Source organism: Chionomys nivalis, chromosome 17, assembly GCF_950005125.1.
Source record: "Chionomys nivalis chromosome 17, mChiNiv1.1, whole genome shotgun sequence".
Classification (NCBI taxonomy): Eukaryota; Metazoa; Chordata; class Mammalia; order Rodentia; family Cricetidae; genus Chionomys; species Chionomys nivalis.
This window is the reverse complement of record NC_080102.1, coordinates 20,939,635-20,957,380: the sequence shown is the minus strand read 5'-3', so window position 1 is coordinate 20,957,380 and position 17,746 is coordinate 20,939,635. Positions and strand designations below refer to the sequence as shown.

Below are 17,746 nucleotides of genomic sequence, written 5' to 3'. Positions count from 1 at the left end.
ATGTCCTATATTCCCTTTGTAAACAATAAACATCTCATCAGTAGCCTGTACAGGGGGCATTGTGGTGTTGTCCATACGGAGTCTGTATGTGGTCTCTGCAAAGTGTGGAAGCCATAAGAAGACTCATTTCTGTGTCTTTAACCCCAGGAATATGACTGACGAGCTCTATGTCTCCATCTTCTTGATGAAGGGAGAGAAGGGAACTGCTATTCCCTTTGTGTCGCATCCTAGTGTGATCAGCAATGGCAGAAATGTTGGATCAGTGATAAATAATAAACAAAATAAAATGCTCTAAACCCAGAACAATCAGCTTGGGGAGTCAGTTTCTCCCTCCATTCTCCTCTTACCCTCAGATCCAGAGCCTGGCTGCGCCTAAGAAACTGAATGTTCCAATATCTTATATTGTGTTCGCAGACAATAAATGCGTATTTGTTAAACACATAAATCATAAAAGCAATCAAAAGTGCAATCAGTCACACAACTGCTTGATGATGTTGACAGTTCCACTTTATTGATAAACAGTTTTCCAGGAAAACAGCACGAAATGAAATCATTGCATTTTCCTAAAAACAAAGGGCTCAAGCAAAACAACCAGTGAATAATTAGACATTAATTGTCTCTAACTGGAAAAATAATGTAACCCAGTTCATCCCAGGAGACCTCCGTTATGAGCAGGGAAAACAATGTGTCACAGATTCTAACCGCCTATTCATAACCTGAGCCCACAAATGATCTGTTTGCTGAAAGAGAAAAAAAATCCATTAATCTCCCAACTCAAGAAGCCATGTTATATTTTGAATAAAAACAAAATAAACAAAATTAAGGTGGGAAATGAATCAGATATGCAGTAATTAGTTTGAAAGAGCCAGATTTTGCTGCATAACTCTCCCTGCAACTCCAGCCTCATTCATCAAAGTAAAGTGTATCAGATGACGTGGGGATTTTCCATTCCCTTTTCAGACTGAATTAGCCAGTTGATCTGAATGGTAATTTGACAGGACACTGGAAGGGAATACATGGGTGATGGGATTATAGCAGAAGTGGGAGAAAATGCCTAGTCAAGTTTGGCGATGCCCCTGTTCTGTGCTTATAACCCCTTCCCTTGTGTTGTAGCCATTCATTCATTCATTCATTCCATTCTCCCTTCCCTTGTGCTAAGCCCTTCATTCGTTTATCCATTCCATTCTCTCTTGTGGTGTAGCTCTTTGATGTGGGATTCTCATCTGTATGCTCTGAATATGTTTTCTTACCATTGGTTAATAAAGAAACTGCTTTGGCCTATGGCAGGACATAATATATCTAGGTAGGAAAAACCCATGCAAACATTGCCCTTGGAGACACCTAGGTAAAAGAAAGCATAGTAGATTACAAAAACCTGTGGCCACAGGCCTCCATCAGCTCTCCTCAGTATTCCCATGCTCACAGAGAACACTTGGTCAGAGTTTCTTAAACTGTTTCTCAAGTAGGCAGTCCATTCTTCGTGCATCTTACAGAGTGGAGGGAGCTGAATGAAGAACAGCAGAGAGCTGAGCAGGAATTGCCGTTGAAACACTACTGCCCGCAGTGTCAGAAAGGGCCTCGGAGCACCATAAAAATGAGTATTGCTCATCACTAATAGAATCTTTTAAATTATCTAGAAACCATAAGCAAAGAAAAGTTCATTGTGGCTACTCTCTAGCCTCTTCTGTAAATGACAGAATGTAAACATTGCATATAAGTCACAACTGGAAATCCTCGAGTTACTTACTGACACTTCTGTGCTGCATTGTGTGATAGCGTGGAATGCACTTCTATGCCTCTGTTTCTGAGGTTTCCCAAGCAAGTTCCTAGTCTTTCTTTAGGATAACGGTGCCATGGAAAGTGGGCTCCTTAGGGTTGTTTCTCTTTTTCTGTTCCAAGGGCTACCTCTGGATTCCTGTTCCTAGCAAGAGCACACACTGGTGTCACTTTGCGGTTCTTGCATCTTCCCTTCAGTCCTCGCCTTGACAGTTTCCTTGATATGTCTCCCCACTGACATCTACCCAATATGAATTTGCTGCCCAAACTTGAAATCAAATTGGGTCAAAAGCTAACTAATTTTTCCCCAGCTTCTTCTTTACCAGCTCCACCAACCGAATTGCACAGAGTGAAAAATCGCTATTATATGTTGGATGTAAAATGTTCCCACAGGTTCTTATACTTAAGAGCTGGCTTTCTAGAGTATGGTGCTGACTTTAGAATATTTCACCAGTGGCTCCAAGCTGGAGAAACTGAGTCTGTGGGTGACAGGCCTTGAGGTTCATAGCCAGTATCTACTTCCCAACCAGTCTCTGCTCCCCAATGCCGGATATGAGCCAACATCATCAGTCTTTGCAGTCACAGATGAAAATCACTCCCACCATCTTGCCTTCTCCTCTCTGACAGGCTAACCCATGAGTCAAACCAATTGTTTACATTGCTTCTCATCAGAAACTGGGTTGAGCAATAATAGTCACTAACGTACTTCTCAACTCCGGCGACTGATTGCAGAACCATCAGGGGGTTGCTGGAGACTGACAACAAAGGGACCTTTCAGCTGACACAGAATTTTCTTAGAAATGTCTACTCCACTATACTTCTATAGAAGACTGTAAAACTTTTGGTGTAGAACTCTGTCTTGGAATGAGTTTGACTCTTCTCCAGGTTGGTTATCTCCTGATATCCTAATGGTTCATACAATTGGGCAGTCTATTTAAGCATGAGCAGCTTCTGGTTTCCATCTGGGTCAGAAACACCATGCACCCAGGAGCTTCTTAAGTGAGCAATTAGATGAAAAATATCATGGAAGAAGGAGCATAAAGACTTAAGTGCCAGAAGTGAAAAAGTGCAGAACCAAACAGTATCTTCTGGGCAGGTCAAGACCCCTGACTGCATTTACAACCTTACAGCAGCTCTGGTTGCCTGTATAAAAGCTGCACAGGATTAAGACAGTCCATACTGTAGCACTGAGCGAGGAAGGGAAATCCCACCCCTAACTGAGACAGTATTGACAGAATTGATGGCTTCTCTGGAAGGGAGATTTCTGTCAGTTTTCTTTAAAGTCATCGCTCCTGATATGTCTTCCATGCTCCAGTGTGTGGCCAACATCAAGAAGTGTATAGACATTAGTATTTGGAGCTAATGGGTTATTAAATTTAAGACAAAAAAGGACATTAAGTTGTGGGGGTAGAAAGATGGGTTGGACTTGGAAGGAATTAAGAATAGTGAGTGGGGCATGAATATAATCAGAATATAATATACAGGTTTCTCAAAGAACTTTTAAACTCTAAAAATATTACTACCTAAATTTTGGAAATGTATACTGAATTCTATGAAAGCTGCTTACCTCTTCTGTTTTATTAAATCTGGTAGACACCTCTGGTGGTTTGAATGATGTCCCCCACAGTCTTGGGCATTTGAATACTTGGTCCCTAGTTGGTGCACTCTTTGGTTAGGTGGTGTGTGTGAATTTGTGTGAGTGCACATGTCAATTGGAACAGGCTTTGAGAACTAAAACCTCTTGTCATTTCTAGTTAGCTCTCTCTGTTTCATACTTGCGGTTCGAGGTGTGGACCCTCAGTTTCCTGACCTTGCCACTATGTGTTTGCTCCGCCGTTATGGTCTCTCACCCTCTGGAACTATAAGTCCAAATAAATGCTTTATTCTATAAATTGACTTTATCATTATGTTTTGTAATAGCAATAGAAAAGTAACCAATACAACACTCATTGTTAATTCTATTTTGTAAGTGTCAAACCCAGGACTAGAATTTTGAGCAAGAGCTCTGAGTCAAGATCGTCAACATTTGGCACATTCCTTCAACAAGCAAACACTTGTTTGTTTGTTTGTTTGTTTGTTTTTATTATGTGTACAGTATTCTGCTTGCATGTATGTCTGCAGGCCAGGGGAGGACAGTAGATCTCATTACAGATGATTGCGAGCCACCATGTGGTTCCTGGGAATTGAACTCAGGACCTCTGGAAGAGCAGTCAGTGCTCTTTACTGCTGAGTCATTTCTTCAGCCCCAAGCAAAAGCTTGTGTTGAAGGAGCTGTGGGCTGCGTTCCTGCCACCCAGCTCCCGGCCACCTGGCTTGCTTATGCCCTGAAATAACAACACACAAACTGTATTCTTTTAAACACTGCCTGGCCCATTATATCTAGCCTCTTCTAGGCTAATTCTCACATATTAATTTAGCCCATTACTAATAATCTGCGTAGCACCACTAGGTGCGCTTACCGGGAAAGATTCAGCATGTCTGACCTGGCGGCTGGCTGCATGGCGTCTGGCCTGGGGAGCAGCTGCATGGTGTCTCAGCTCACTTACTCTTCCTCCCAGCATTCTGTTCTGTTTATTCCACCCACCTATATTCTAACCTATGAGGCCAAGCAGTTTCTTCATTAATTAACCAATGACCTTCCTCCATCAAACTTGTGTGTGTTTCATACACTCCTCTGCATCTTCTTCATCTGTCAGTCTTCACAGCAGATCCATAACATAAGCATCACCACTAACAAATTTTGTGTGAGGAACCTTAGGGTTAAAGAGGCTGGTCAACTTCCATTGAGTCCATAGAGTTGGCAAGTATCAAGGCTAAAGTTAACCCTGAGTTTGTAATCTCAGAACTTAAGAGTTTTGATCTCCACTGTCTACTGCTACCACCTCAGAAGAGGGTTCTTGTCTGTATGTCTGTCTTCACAAGGATTAACATAGTTACCCAGAGTAGGTATGGTATTGCCTTACTCAGAAAGTCTGCTGTTTTAACAGTGCAGCAAAATGGGACGCTTAGAGCCAAACATTGAAGAAAGAAGACTAGACTCTAAATGGTGCTTTAAAAGCTGAAGTAATCTGGTGCATATTTGATGAGATGAGGTGATTTCCTTTGTGTCAGTCTCTTGTTGCTGTTATGACAAGTTGCTACTCTTTTAATGACCTCAGACACTGCCTCCGCATTACGTTATAGTCTTGGGGGTCTGAACTGGTTATCATTGGACTAATAACAACAGGAGGCACAAAGCTCGGCCTTCCGTGGGGTCTGCAGAGTTCCCATGGAATGAAGTCAGAGATGGAGGACAGGCCCCCACAGGTAGTCTGCTACAGGGCAGGTGATGGGCTGGGGAATTCTCTGTTGATGACAAGGAGAAAAGTGAAGATCACCTACCCAATAGTCTTCAGGTTTTAGCCATTGACTCAAAGGAATGGCGTGAGGGAAGAAGGTGGTGTCCTAAGAGAGATTGTAGAGTCCCCAGGGAATGAAGGCAGAAAGGTAAGGTGTCCCTGGCAGGTGGTTTGTTACAAGGCTAGGGATGAGACTGGTGAATTGCTGTGGGGGACAGAAAGGACAATGGCTATTGCCTGTCTGGATTCCATGACAGCAGGTTCCTAGATAGACTGTGTCTCCAGATGTCGGAGGCTGACACAGAGGTATGGGGTAAGGGGAGCAGGCCGGGTCCTGCAAGGGGCTGGGGAATTCACAGAGAATGAAAAACTTTAAAAATATGTATATTTTAAAAAAGGTTCCTTAGGAGTGAGCCAGCTGCATGCCATGAACAATGAAGAGACCATATATACAAAGTCTCCCTGAAATGTTTGTTTACAAGTATATTCCATTTTAGATGTTTGGGCCTCAGTATATATTGTGCATACAAACAACTGTGTCCCAGATCTTTAAAAAGAAGATAAAGGTTATTGTATCAGAGAGCCATAAACTGGTTAAACAACAAGCATTTTTCACAGTTCTGGATACTGAGAAGAACACGACTAAGACACTGGCCTGGTAGCAGTCTCTTGTTGGCTTGCAAATGGATTACTCCGTCCTTACAAAATGGAGAGTGAGCTACTGTTGCTTCTCTTCTTTTGGGGGCACTAACCTCATAGTGTGGGGTACCATTTGTATGACAAATTTAAGTCTAATTGTTTCCCAGTGGCCCCTCATTCCAAAGCTATCACACTGGGAATAATTAGGGCTTCAACATATACATTTTTGGAAAACACATTTATAATAGTAGAGATAAGTAATTATCCACCCCCTCAAAAAAAAAAAGATGTATCCTTACTTGAGGGTTTATTTCAATCTACTTTAAGTTCAATGATAAAGAAGCTGAAAATCAGCTGTTTTCTATCCTTTCTTGTAGGCTTCTTTGGCTGCATTGCCAGGTTCTACATCACAGTTTCAAGCTTATTATTCTATGTCTGTCTCAAAAAGACTGAATGGCTATAAGTGTTACCATTTGAGAAAGAAGAAGGCTGGGGTTCAGAAAAATTAAACCATTCACCCAAGGTGATACCATACTTTAGTCAATGGAGGATAAAAAGGCTGAGATCTGGAGTCCAAACAGGAATTATTTTTCCATTTGGCAAAATTTAGGTTATCTATTGAATGCACTTTACCATTATGTACCACAGTGCCACCACCGTGACCAACATTTATCATCTACTATCTCCACGTTACACCATTCCCTGAAACAAAATGTGGCTCCAGGGTCCTCCATCACACAAGCAGCGTCTGCCATTGGCTGTGCCACTGTCTATCCGATTTGTGATTTTCTCTAACTGCCTTCCACTCCCTTACTCACAAACTTGAGACAATACATGTTAGCTCCAGAAACGTGTTTTTTTTTTTTTTTTGGGCTTAAGGCCTAGAGAGCTTTGCCAGTTGTTTGGCCCCATTTCAACCTACACATAATATGTATAAGAATATTATTGTTATTTTGATATATTGCACTAGAACGAACTGTGTATTTTATACACACAGAGAGTCATAAAATAGTATTATAAATTATGTGCAAAGACGGGAGTAGATGTTTTAAAATATTTATTTCATTGCCATTATAGATACATCTGATATTCATGCTTTACAGAAACTAGGAAGAATGACTCTAATCTTTTGGTACCAGATGATCACATGTTTCAAATGGTATTAAATCTTGCATGCCTGCTGTATCAGGCTGAAAAAAAAACTCATCTTGATAAGGTCCAGTTGTTTATTTCCACTGCCCAGGTAAATAGCAAGAACAACTGTCATTCTATGGCACATTTTCAAGAAATCTGGTTTGTTTTGAGGCAATATTGTGATGTGTAATTGGTTGTTTGTTTGGCTTTTTCAAGGTAAAATTTCTTTTTGCTTGATTTCTCAGTTACCATTTAATATGATATTCTGATTAAAATTCACCCTTTGTATATATAAGCAGCATCAGATAATGTTACCCTTATCTCATTATGTAATAATTATATCTGTGGCATTTGGTTTTGCTTTTAATTAGCTTCCACAGTTGTCTATAAATGACACAGGGCAGTCGGCACAATTCATTATTTTATGACTCACAAAAGCTTAAAGGACAAAGAAAACATCAAGTAACAATTAGCATACCATGGACAAAATTTCAGTGATTTGGATGAAGTTGATTTTATTTTATATACTCCTTTTTTGTGTGACCTTAATTTTCTCTCATTTTTATGTTATTATGACAAACCACCATGGAAAGGACGTGTGGTAAGTAGTGGATCCATCCACTGTTGAGGTGATGTCATAATATTTTGTAAAACTTTGTTCTATCTCAGAGGTTGTTGGAGTGCTTGCTTTCGAATGGTTGAAGGCCATTGTGGTAGGGATCAATGTAAGCAACGTGAAAGATAAACCCCAAAACCTAACGTAAAAACTGGTGACAGGCCTCCTGATGTGAGAGTGGGGTGGTGTGTGATAGCTATGACATCGGTAGTTGAGGCAGAAGAGTGGAAGCTTTAGTTCCCACAGGAGCAGGGATAGAAACATACAGAAGCAGGAAACCAAACTTGAGGGACGACAGACTTCAGATGGCATGGCTGGGCAGGAGTCAGAGGACAGTGAGCGAGCCATCTGTGTGAGCACCGTATCATGGGGCAGCTGTCGAAGCTGCTGTGTTAACCTTTTGTTATCTGTCAATAACACAACGTGTCTCAGAATGGCCTGAAACTCACCAGCTGTTCCTGGGTAGCCTTGAACTTGTAATCACCCTATCACCCTGTCTTAGCGTACTTGGTGTGGGTTTACAGACATGTAGCACTGAGTTCTGCTGTGCTGCTGACTTACAATGTTGGCTCTGATCCCCATGTGTCTACCTTCAGCAGGAGAAAGTGTGCATGGCTCTCCACTGCCTCAGGTAACTCAGAAGCAGTTCCTTTTTTTTTTTTTTTTTTTTTACATTTTTAAATTGATTTTATTGAGCTCTGCATTTTTCTCTGCTCCTCTCCCATGGCCCCCAGGCTCCCAATTTACTCAGGAGATCTTGTCAGAAGCAGTTAACAGCTAATTCCTACATAGATATAACTTAGGATTAGTAATGGGAGGAAATATACTTCCAATACAGATTGTCTCAATTCTGCTTTTATTTCAGCTTAATCTATTAGGTCTCTAGATAAATTAGCAGTTACCTCTGGAAAAAATAACATAAAGAAGATAGCCAAAGTAGTTCCTGGGATACCATGTATCAAGTTGACACAAACTAGAGTGACTTGGGAGAGGGGAATATCAATTGAGGGCTGGCCTCCATCGTATTAGCACACGGGCATGTCTGTGGGACATCTTCTCGATTAATGGTTGATGTGGGAGGGCCTAGCCCATTGTGGGTCATGTCACCTGCTGGTCCTGGGTTGTATAAGAGAACAAGTTGAGTAACCATGGAGAAGAAGCCAGTATGCAGTTTTACTGCACAATCTCTGCTTCTGTTCTTGCCTCCAGGTTCCTGCCTTGAGTGACCCCTTTGTTTTCTCTCATTAATGGACAGTAAACTGTAATCGAAATACATGCTCCCCCCTACACACTTTGTTTCTGTTCATGGTGTTTATCACAGCAACAGAAAACAAGATAGAGGAAACTGGTACCGAGAGTAGACTTTTGCTATGGCAGACCTGACCGTGCTGCTTTGGAGGGAGGAGTGTGGAAATGTTTGAAACTTTTGGGTTGGAAAATCCCCTGAGTGCTCGGACTTACTGGGCTATTCCAAGGGAGCTTGGAAGATAACCGTGCAGGTGATGAAGGCCTGGCTTGGGAAATTTTGAAAGGACTGTTGAGTTTCCCTAAAAAAACTATCTAGGCCATTTGTGAGATATTTAAACTAGGAATATATGGGTTCTGTCATCTGGGGCTGAAGAATCAACTGTTACTAATAGAAACCAGTACCATATAAATGAAGCATTTGCTTTACTGGGACAATCTGTACCAGTGATTCTCAATGTGATGACCCTTTAGTACAGTTCCTCATGTTATGGTGACTCCCAGCCATAAAATTATTTTCATTGCTACTCCATAACTGTAATTTTGCTACTGATATGAATCACAACATAAATATCTCTGTTTTCTTATGTTCTTCGGTGGCCACTGTGAAAGGGCCATTCAACCTCCAAGGTGTCATAACCCACAGGTTGAGAGCCGCTGATTTACACTGATTAGCTGGTAGTGAAAATCAGTTGTGATTAATAAGGGAGCCGCAGTATTTAGGCGAAATCTTCTGGTAAGTTTTTCCTCAGAGTCAGCATACAAAAGCTATAAAATCCGGGGGTGACAAGGTTGCAGATTTCAAGCTCAGAAACCAAACAATATGTATGAGTCTCCAAGTGCTACTGGTTTTGAAGACTTAAGGGATCATGGAGAGCTGTTGAGGCCTGGTGTTGGGAAAGATCAGGAGAGGCTATTGATAAAGGTGTAATGCCAGTTGTGGTGGAGATTCCAAAAGTTTGAAGACCCCGGGACTGTGGAATGACCTCAAAGAACAGTGTCAGGTATGGGATAGAGAGAGCCTGAGCCTACAAGACAAGCTGGGTTTGTTGCAGATTGCAGAGCAGGAGAGACAGGGCTATTCAAGATCATTGGAGCCCAGATTTGAGTCAATCCTAGGCATCAGACAATGAACTATTCACAGTGTTAAAGTTTGTTTTTTGTGCCTTGATCCGATTGTTACTGTGCCCTCATTTTTTTTCTCTTGGAATAAGAAAGTATATGCTGTTTGGTTTTTTGTTTGTTTATTTGTTTCAGGGGAACCCACAGTTAAAAGACATGGGGATTTTAAAGGAACCTTCATCTTCAAAAGTATTGAAAAATCTAAAAACAGTGGGGTTTTTAAAGTTCTAGTGTGCTGTGTATATGTGTATATTGTGATATGAATGTGAGATCTAAGAGATAAACAAGAAATAAAAAGCTATGGTTTATTAATGATTTTTTTGTGTACCAAGCTGATAACGGGTCACTTACGCTGGTTAGCTCTTGTCAGTGTGATACAAAATAGAGTCACCTGTGGAGAGGGAACTTCAGCTGAAGAATTGCTTTCATTGGATTGCCTGTGGGCATATCTTAGAGCATTTTCTTGATTAATGATTTATGTGTGGTGGTACAGTCTACTCTGGGCATGTGAACTCTGGAAAATTTGGTCCTAAGTTACATAAAAATCAAACAAACAAAATACGAGTACCCGTAGAGAGGAAACCATCAAACAGCTTTCTTCCATGATCTCTGCTCTCTTCTGCCCTCAGGTTCCTGCCTTGACTTCTCTCCGTGGTATACTGTTGTCCAGAACAGAGTCCTTCTGTCAAAAGATGAGGTACTTGGACTGCTTCCAGAGTCCATGCAAGATGAAATCATCCTTTCCTCTCCATGTTGCTTTTGGTCATGGTCACAGCAAGAGAAAGCACCCTAGAACATTAATAACTACACAGAATGTAAAAGCCATCACCAGGGAAGTTCGCAGGAATGCCTCTCTATATACTTTCTGTAGTGGATTAAAAGCACTTTGAGCCAAAGACCTAATTTTTTCACTAACTAGTGGCTGTGTTTCGAGAATCCCTAATGTCTCTATTTGTAAAATTAGGGTAAGAGCACAGCCCAGAGAGTGCAATGATGTCAGGAAAGCCTTTTGAGACATCAAAGTGTTACATAAAGAACCGTTATTATTCCTCAACAGGAGGCCAGTGAAAACGTCAACAAAATAAGTACCTATGACCGATTTCAAAATTGTAGGTATTGGGAGTGAAAGGAAGAATCAGACCAGGAAGCATTACAAAATAGATAAATAAATATGAACGGGGACGATGAATACTGGACTCCGCCTCAGGTCCTTTCACATTTTGTGACTGACTCACCCCACAAAGACCCCAAGCAGTTGGGACAATTATCCCCTGCCTACATGAACACAAAGTCATGAACTTTGTCAAGCTCACAGAGTCCTTCTGTCAAAAGATGAGGTACTTGGACTGCTTCCAGAGTCCATGCGCTTCCCATCCGCTGGGATGATTCTCTGGACTTCTTTGGGTAGCTTTATTCCCCTGCTGTAGTCATTCCCCATCCCTCTCTTCTGCCAGACTGTCCTCAGCAGTGACCAGCTGATGGTCCTCTGTCATTAAAGTCACCCCTAATTTCCCACATCACACTGATGACTCCGTTTGCTGACAATCCTCCCATCAATCTTCCCCTTAATATCTGTCTTTACACTGCATGAAATCTTTCAGCTGGCTAAACTGAAAACAAATGCACTCTTGCAAACAACCAGAAAGCCAAAAAAGTCTTTCTCAATCAATACAGCTGGTGCCCATTTTCATCTTAATCCTGTGGGAAAGACTTTAGTTAAGGCAGAGTCTGGGGGAGGGAAGAGGCTTGAGATATGGCTGATGTCTAACCTCATCTGACCCTTTGAGCTAGATTTGTGCAAGAGAAGTATTTAGTCACTACAGGCTTAATTAAATTTAAAAAATACTTTGTATTAAAACTCTTGGGGAGACAAGATGACATGTGAGTTTCAGCAGTTTTAATATTCAAAATAAAAAATTCAGCAAGCATATGTTGACTACACTGTGCTCTGTGCCCAGGGATTGTTCTTGAGTAGAACACAGTAATTGTTGTGGATAATAATTAGCCTAGTTCTTAATGAACTTGCTAATTCAGTTTTACCTCTAATGCTTGAGAAAATGTCACTACCCCTGTCTTCAGTCCCAGAAACCACCGTTTTGTCAACTCTATTTCTGTGTGATTCTGTGTTTTTCATCATTTTATCTCCTCCACTCTAAACGCAGAGGCAAAAGGACTAAGCCGGGTCTTCCCACTCCCGTTTCTTCTAATCAGTCTAATGTTTGTTATTTTCTGTCCTTCAGAGTCATGCACGTTTTTTTACCAGTATAAAGGGTTTCTATTGCATACTAATAAGATCTTAGGAGCAGTGGGAACCACGCATATGCTTCCTGAGCCATGTCACAAATACTCCATGGTTTAGGTCTATGTAAGTATGCCTGCCAACTTCCCAAGAACCACAGGAGGCCAGTATCTCGTGTCTCGTGTACCTCCAACTTCTGCAGTCTTCTGTGTAAGGACAGATGATGTATTCAATCCTGATAAGAGCTTTATGGGATGATGGATTCAATCTTAATAAGAGCTTTAAGCTCTGTGGCTGTGTCTGAGCCCTAGCCAGTCAAGGTGCCTCACTTGATATTCTACCTGGACAATCTCACAGTGACTCAAAGGGCACCCTGTGATGTTAGCCCATCAGGATGGGGTAACAGTCTTCAGGTGGCCTGTTTTCAGTTTTTACCTGTATCAAATCTTTATGACATGGAGGCTTTATCTATAAGTGTAAAAATAAACTTGTCTTCGACAAATATAAACATCAGCGCTAGTTCACTTCATAGCCCAAGTCTTTTCTATGTGCTGTGGTCTTTCTTTTTGTTCTCTACTGCTATGGAGAGAGAAAACAAAAATGGGCACCAGTGTTTACAGTGCCAGGCACTGATAATATAGCCTCGACGTCTTCATTTCGACTGTTCTCAGGCTTCCTCCTCGCCTGATGACTCCCTTCAATTACTCACAAAAGAGGACACAGGTGTCTGGGGGGGATGGAAGAGAGATGTTGATCTGTACGAATACCGGAAGAATATATAGACAGATTTATTCTAGGTCTACCTAGACTGAGAGTAAAATTCTTGGCTTGGAGAGATTCTCAGAGGAAACCCTGGGAAGAGATCTCAGTCATACCCAGTAGCCTCTAGAATGAGCACAAAAACCCCTCACAGTTGGAGCAAACAGAGCTAAGGGGCACTTCCGCTTCCTGCCCTGCCTTTGTTGAGAGTGTCGGGGATAGGTGTTGTAATATGAGCGGCGGGGCTGGGCGCCACTCTGTTGAAATAGGAGCGGCGGGACTGCGTCCCCAGCACCCAGCCGCCCGCATGGCTAGCTTATGCCCCGAAATAATTACACGGAAACTGTATTCTTTTAATCACTGCCTGGTCCATTAGTTCCAGCCTCTTATTGGCTAGCTCTTACATATTGATCTAACCCATTTCTAATATTTTGTGTAGTACCATGAGCTGGCTTACCAGGAAAGATCTTAACCTGCGTCTGTCTGGAGTGGGAGAATCATGGCGACTCCCTGACTCAGCTTCTTTCTCCCAGCATTCTGTTCTGTCTACTCCGCCTACCTAATTTTCTGTCCTATTAAAGGGCTAAGGCAGTTTCTTTATTTAACCAATGAAATTCCTCCATCAGATGGGGATGCAGATGGCATATGGCCAGCTGACTTTTTGTCTAGACAGAATCTACTCCCTGCATCTCATGTAATTTCTCAGAGCCTGCCAAACCACCTCCACCTCCTCACTCCCCTCCTCCTTACTGGCTCGCTAGTCTGTATTTTCTTCACTCTCCTCATCCTGTGGAAATGAACACATCAAAGCCATATGGAGTCGTTCTTCCTGAGTGTCCACGTTCTTTCGTGCCTCTCCTTCTTCCTGAAACGTTAATATCAATAGCTTGTCTCTTTGCAGTTGCTTTCTTCCCCCACCTCAAGGGACCTGAACCTTTCCTTGGTCTCTGTGATGGAGCACTTGTCTGAAGGCCGCTAAGGCTTGCTGGGCTGGTGATGTCTCTGGTATAATTCCTGCTGTGCAGTGCCAACCTGGAGTGCCACTCTACCACCAGCTTAGTTAAGCCAAATCTTTGTGTAATATGCACTCTTTTGGAAGAGGAGGGAAAGTGATAGCCAAACAACATAACAAAAATGCAGCAAGCCACCTTCTGTTTATGACTGCTGGGCTGGGAGTCAGGCCACGCACTAGGCGTTCTTTCATGCCTCCCTAGAAGTCCAATTCTACAAGACTAACCTGAGCCTTCTCATTCCAGAGGGATAGGAACTCTCCAAATGTCACACAGGATAGGAACAGAAATCCCCGCCTCGCCAACTCTGTATTTTGTACTCTCACCCTCTGACTATTTTCCCATCCATTTGCCTCGTTATGGACTGAATTCCCAGAAATGGAAAAGGCAAAGGAGCTTTCTTCCTTCTCAGTGGGTAGAGCCCTTCCTCAGCTCTCAGAGGAGGTTCTATCTATTTTTCTATCTATCTATCTATCTATCTATCTATCTATCATCCATCTATCTATACATCATCTATCTCTCTATCTCTATCTCTCTGAACTGAAGTCTCTAGATGTTCCAGGTTCACCCGAGAGAATTCCGTTGCGGCAGTGAATATATTGGAGTGTGGAGGGATGGCTATGGAAAGAACAGGTCTGTGTAGTGATAGATGTAGAAGAGATGCCACCTCTAATGGGTTTTTAATAAAAAATAAGCAGCTAAAATGGCCAAAAATATCTGGAAAGTTTACCAGGATTTACAGAGATTTCTGTGGCAACGCTTGGTGAGCTTTGTCCTTCTCCTACAAGTCTTCCTTACACTGTCTGATGGAGGTAGGTCTTGTATTAATCTGTTGCTTTCATTGGTTAATTAATAAAGAAACTGCCTAGGCCCATTTGATAGGCCAACCCTTAGGTGGGTGGAGTAAACAGAACAGAATGCTGGGAGAAAGAAGCCGAGTCAGTGAGTCGCCATGATTCTCCCATTCCAGACAGATGCAGGTTAAGATCTTTCCTGGTAAGCCAGCTCGTGGTACTACACAAAATATTAAAAATGGGTTAGATCAATATGTAAGAGCTAGCCAATAAGAGGCTGAAACTAATGGGCCAGGCAGTGATTAAAAGAATACAGTTTCCGTATAATTATTTCGGGTATAAAGCTAGCCATGCGGGCGGCCGGGTGCTAGGAACTTAGTCCACCGCTCTTATTACAACACACTGTCAGTTCTGATTGCAACATAGTTGCCTTCAGCTCCCCAAATGCATCTTGTTCTTCCTTGATGGAAACTCTTCCCAGCCTGTCTCATGCATCTTTCTCATCCACCTTTACCTTTGGTCCTCACGTGTCTCTCAGGTCAAATTAGATGAGTTTCCCCAGCCTGGGCACGTGTAGAGTACTGAGTCGTTCAGAATGCAAAGACCAGAGAGTGAATGTATTCAGCTCTGTGGACCACATGACTTGTGTAACATCTACTCAATGATGTTCTTGTGACATTTATTTTTTTTCTCTTTCTTGTGGCAAATAATTGATAGTAACAACTGATAACAGGAGATATTTGTTTGGACTTATGGTTTCAGAGAATTCCGGTCCATCATAGCAGAAAAGGCATGCTGGAAAAGCTTTCTGGTGGCAGAAGCGTGTGATAGGAAACAGAAAACAACCAAAACCTAAAGTGCATATGACTTTTGGAGTCATGTCCCTAATTACCTGTACCCACCAGATATCCACCTCTCCCAATATCATATCCTCTTATAAAACAGTACCATCAGTTGTAGACCGAGTGTCGTAACACATAAGCTATGTGGGGAAAATTTCATATTCAAACCATAACATGATGCAATCTTGGGTAAAACACAAATGAATCCATTTGCCCTTGTTCTAAGAAAACTTTAATTATAAAAGAGATAATGAGCCAGACTTGACCTGTGGGCAGTACATCACTGACCTTTTCTATGGGCCATTATTGACATGTGGAAAGCAAAAGAAGTTTACCTTGGAATTCTGTAACAATTTCCATGACTGGTACAGGGTTAACAATATAGTTCAGTGGTTAAAGCAGTTGCCTAACATGACCACCAGAATCCACTTTTTAAAAAGCCTGACACTGGTACTAAATATTGTCTTCTTCAAATGACAGGAAGGCTGCACCCAAGGAGTCTCAGCAATGAGGTTTCCTAGAGAAGACATGCATAATAAAAGATACCAGTCGACAAGTTAACATGAAGTTGGGAAATTTCATAAGTTCCCACTTCCAGATGAAGAGCTAAAGGAAATCAATGGCTCCTGAAAGAGGGATAATCTCTCTTCTCCATTCTCCAGGAATAAGCTCCCTGTTAGGTTATTCAGTCTCAAGTGATCAGTCTTAAAGACATATACATATGAGCATCTCTCTCCCCCCACACATACATGTATGTGTGTATAATATGTATGTGTATATATGTGATTTTATACATTATACATATGTGCATATAACAATAATTATTAAAAAGAGGTCATGAGGTAGAGAGGAAATAGGGGAACATGAGAAGACTTGGAAAAACAAGCAGAAGTCTTAGAAATAATATAAATATGGTAGTCATGAATGAAATGTTCAAAAAAGTGAAATTTTTAAATACAATAAAAAAGCTATGCATGATGGCATGTGCTTGTAATCCCAGAGCTGGAGAAGCAGAGACAGGTGGATCCAGAGACTCACAGATGAGACAGGCTGGTCTAATTGGCAAGTTTTGGCAGAGTGAGAAACCTGCCTCAAGGAAGGAAGGAAGGCATACGCTATGTGGGAACACACCCCCCCCAAAGTTGTCCTTTGGCCTCCACACAAACACAGATATATGTACATGTACATCTGCATTCTCATGTACACACATAATATATGCATACTTATCCTATGCCCAGAGAGAGAGAGAACAACACTGGCAGCATGTAAATCTTGATTTCAGAAAAGTAGGTCACCCCCTTTAAGCACACACTGAAGCGATTGCTTCTCGTTGTTCCAAGCCTACCATGGTTCTGTACAGCTTTTTACAGATGTAGTTGTGATTAGGTTGATATTTGGAAATCAAATAGCCCACAGGGTGAAACAGGAACAAATATTTCTATCAATGTCTTGGACCATTTAAAATGTGTCTCCTCAGACACTGTCTAGCTTGGGAAATTGCAACAGAAAACTTAAGTGATGGAACAAAAACCACAGGAAATCAGAAAGCATCTGCCAGAAATGTTGAGATTATTAATTCTCTTTCAGTCAAATGAAGTAAAGTCATGGGTTAGACTCACTGCATACAATTTTTTCCCCACAAAAAAATTAGTTTCTTGCGAGTCTGACTGCGTTGCAAGCTGCTGCAGACTCCACGGTTATATCACTTATGCTTTGCTGGTCCCATCTTCCTCTACTGTGGGTGACACCCAGCCCCACTGTCACAGGCTCCACTGCTGTATACACATACACACAAAGGATTCCTACTGACTCCTAGTACCTGGAAGACACTAACAAGAGCCAACTAGCATAAGTTACTTGATATTTCCTTCAACTGCTCATCAGCCCCACCCTGAGTCAAGAAACACAGGAAGATGAAATAGACCTCTCCTCTAAGGAGTGCCCTTACCAAGGGGGTAAGGGAATACTATGTACCCATGGAACAGAATTTAAAGGAACCAGAATTATGTGCATTGCTAAGGAATACACATAAAGATGAGCACCAAATTCACCTGTTTGTTGCAAACAGCTTTAGATACTCACATCCTTATTGTCAATGAAACATTAGAGAATAAGACTAAGATGGTTTATACATAGGCTGGAGTTAGGTGGCGGCATTTTAGGGTAGTCAGACTAGAGAGGAAATTATGCTGCTGGAGATAGCGTTATCAGAGCAAGATACACTGCATGAAT

At 41.8% G+C, this 17,746-nt stretch overlaps 1 protein-coding gene across 1 annotated transcript in view; it reads left to right on the top strand.

Moving 5' to 3' along the window:
• The window catches only part of A1bg (alpha-1-B glycoprotein), a 95,720-nt gene that overhangs the window by 8,843 nt on the left and 69,131 nt on the right, over nt 1–17,746 (top strand). Inside the window, exons 9-10 of the mRNA XM_057792194.1 lie at nt 148–253; nt 354–425. Of these exons, the coding sequence (XP_057648177.1) occupies nt 148–253; nt 354–425 (178 nt within the window). The remainder of the gene's footprint in view (nt 1–147; nt 254–353; nt 426–17,746) is intronic.